General features: G+C 37.6%; 1 protein-coding gene across 1 annotated transcript in view; it reads right to left on the bottom strand.

Annotated features, from left to right (window-relative positions):
• Window positions 1-210: 210 nt before the first annotated feature.
• Window positions 211-2,505, bottom strand: part of ATP6V1D (ATPase, H+ transporting, lysosomal 34kDa, V1 subunit D) — a 30,590-nt gene continuing 28,295 nt past the window's right edge. The window contains exons 8-9 of the mRNA XM_006873055.1: window positions 1,554-1,632; window positions 211-399 (exon numbers count right to left, since the gene is read on the bottom strand). Coding sequence (XP_006873117.1) covers window positions 258-399; window positions 1,554-1,632 — 221 coding nt within the window. The 3' untranslated portion in view covers window positions 211-257. The remainder of the gene's footprint in view (window positions 400-1,553; window positions 1,633-2,505) is intronic.

Below are 2,505 nucleotides of genomic sequence, written 5' to 3'. Positions count from 1 at the left end.
ATGCAAATCACTTGTAACAGATGGAAATGGAGTGTTGGTAACTTCCATGTGGCAAATCCTAAATTCTATACATCTCTGATATCATGGCTGAACTGTGAGGTTGCAGAAGTAATCCCTAAACTTCCCAACCTGGGAAATTTTAACACCAGTGAGATTCTTAGGCCCAAAATAAATAAATAGGCACACATACCAACCCTACACACTGAATTGAATTGGAGCCAGAGTTAGGATTTCTGAACAGACAGATAAGGGAGAGGCTATTCAAACAGAAGGTCCTCATCCTTCTCCTCAGCCAGAAGATTTGCAGGTTCTATCACTTCTCCAGTTGCTCTGCGCTGCTCCAAGTCCTTCTCAGATTTTTCCTTGAGAATCTTTTTCTTCTCCTGTATTTTCTTTAACCTGTAAAGGTAAGGGGGGAGATTATCTGACTACTGTGTGCCATAGTGTTTCTTTTAGTACTAAGTAGACTTAAAGTACTAAGCCTAATTATCTAACAAAGACAATAAATACCCACAAACTAGAACAAAATTTCGCTTCTATCAATAATTTAAACTTCATTATTAATAACCCATATTAAAAAATACTTCCAATGTTTTAAGTGAAACTTCATGTTCCAAGTTAAACAACTGATTCTCTAGTGGAACTAATTTGAGCATTCAAACAGTTATTAAAATGTTGGCTCATGCAACACGAATAATCTCTATCACAAATTTGCAAGTCATTAAGGGACAAAAGCTAAATGCCTTTAATAAGATGAATCTGAGCAGTTGCTACTCAAGGCCCACAACTTCCCTATCTTCCTGAATACACCTGCCTTCACCTCTTTCTCACCTCTCTAAACCACAGATCCCTGATCCACCTATTTAGTATTTATTTGCCTGTACTGGCTCAGAGTCAGCAGTTCAAACCCACCAGCTTCTTGGAAACCCTCTACAGGGTTACAATGAGTTGGAACCGATAACAACAACTGGCTGTAAGTGTCACAAACTATGTGTATATTTGCATAATTCCTCCCCAAGTACTATGCGAACTAATAGTAGTAGTTGTTATATGCCATGGAGTTGGTTCCGACTCATAGTGACCCTGTACAGGGTTTCCAAGGCTGTAAATCTTTACGGGAGCAGAAAACCTCATCTTTCTCCTGCGGAACAGCTGGTAGTTTCAAACTGCTGACCTTATGGTTTGCAGGCCGATTCGTAACCACTACGCTATCAGAGTTCAAGTATACTTTCTCCTAGAACATATTAACAAGCAACACATATTACTGACTGACTGATTCATTAGTTTACCCTATTTATATGTAGGACATCTAATCTGAATCACTGTTTCTTTTTAAAGACTAGTCAAGCCTGTTGAAAGCTTTTGGGAATGCCATGTTTTAAGTATGTTCATGAACTTGACATAGATTTGTCTCCATAATTTTTGGTAATATTACTCCATGCTTCTGATTTATGAGAATAAATGTAAGTTGAGTTCCAAAGAGCATAAGTCCACTAGACACTTAGCAAAAAGGTGTGGAAAACTAAAGTATTCAACTGCCAATCCCAACAAACCTATAGAACTCTTCTCGCTCTCTCTCATCCAGCTCTGTGATAATGTAAGAAAGGGTTCGTTCAATCCGGGGAATGATGACTAAAATTGAAGGGAAAAAAAACAACACACATACACGTTAGACTTCAAATCTCCATTTTTCAAATTATAGCGCTTATTTTTTTATTACATTTCCCCCCCTAATTGTAAAGTTATTATTACACCATCCAGTAGATTCTTACAGTGGTCCTGCATAGGGTTTCCAAGGAGTGGCTGGTGGGACTGAACCACCAAGTTTGCAGTTAGCAGTCCAGTGCCACACCAGGACTCCAATAACAAAATTAATGCATACTGGTATAGAAAAATTTTTTTGACAGAGATTCAAGCCGGATTCAAAAGAGGTCATGGAACAAGGGATATCACTGCTGATGTGTGATGGATCTTGGCTGAAAGTAGAGAATATCAGAAAGATGTTTACCTGTGCTTTATTGACTACACAAAGGCTTTCGATTGTGTGGATCATGACAAGCTATGGACAATATTGTGAAGTATGAGTATTCCTGAACACTAATTGTGCTCATGAGGAATCTGTACATGGACCAAGAGGCAGTTGTTTGAATAGAACATGGGAACATTGACTAAGTAGACTTAAAGTACTAAGCCTAGTTATCTAACAAAGACAATAAATACCCACAAACTAGAATAAAATTTTGCTTCTATCAATAATTTAAACTTCAATATTAATAACCCATATTTAAAATAAAGAAAGGTGAGTTACAGGGTTGTATTCTTTCACCTTACTTATTCAACCTGTATGCTGAGCAAATAATCCAAGAAGCTGGGTTCTATGAAGAAAAACTTGGTATCAGGATTGGAGGAAGACGCATTAACAACCTGTGATATGCAGATGATACAACCTTGCTTGTTGAAAGTGAAGAGGACTTAAAATACTTACTGATGAAGATCAAAGAGCAC

Source organism: Chrysochloris asiatica, unplaced genomic scaffold, assembly GCF_000296735.1.
Source record: "Chrysochloris asiatica unplaced genomic scaffold, ChrAsi1.0 scaffold00221, whole genome shotgun sequence".
NCBI lineage: Eukaryota > Metazoa > Chordata > Mammalia > Afrosoricida > Chrysochloridae > Chrysochloris > Chrysochloris asiatica.
The sequence above is the reverse complement of the archived record's forward strand: the minus strand, read 5'-3'. Positions and strand labels throughout refer to the sequence as shown.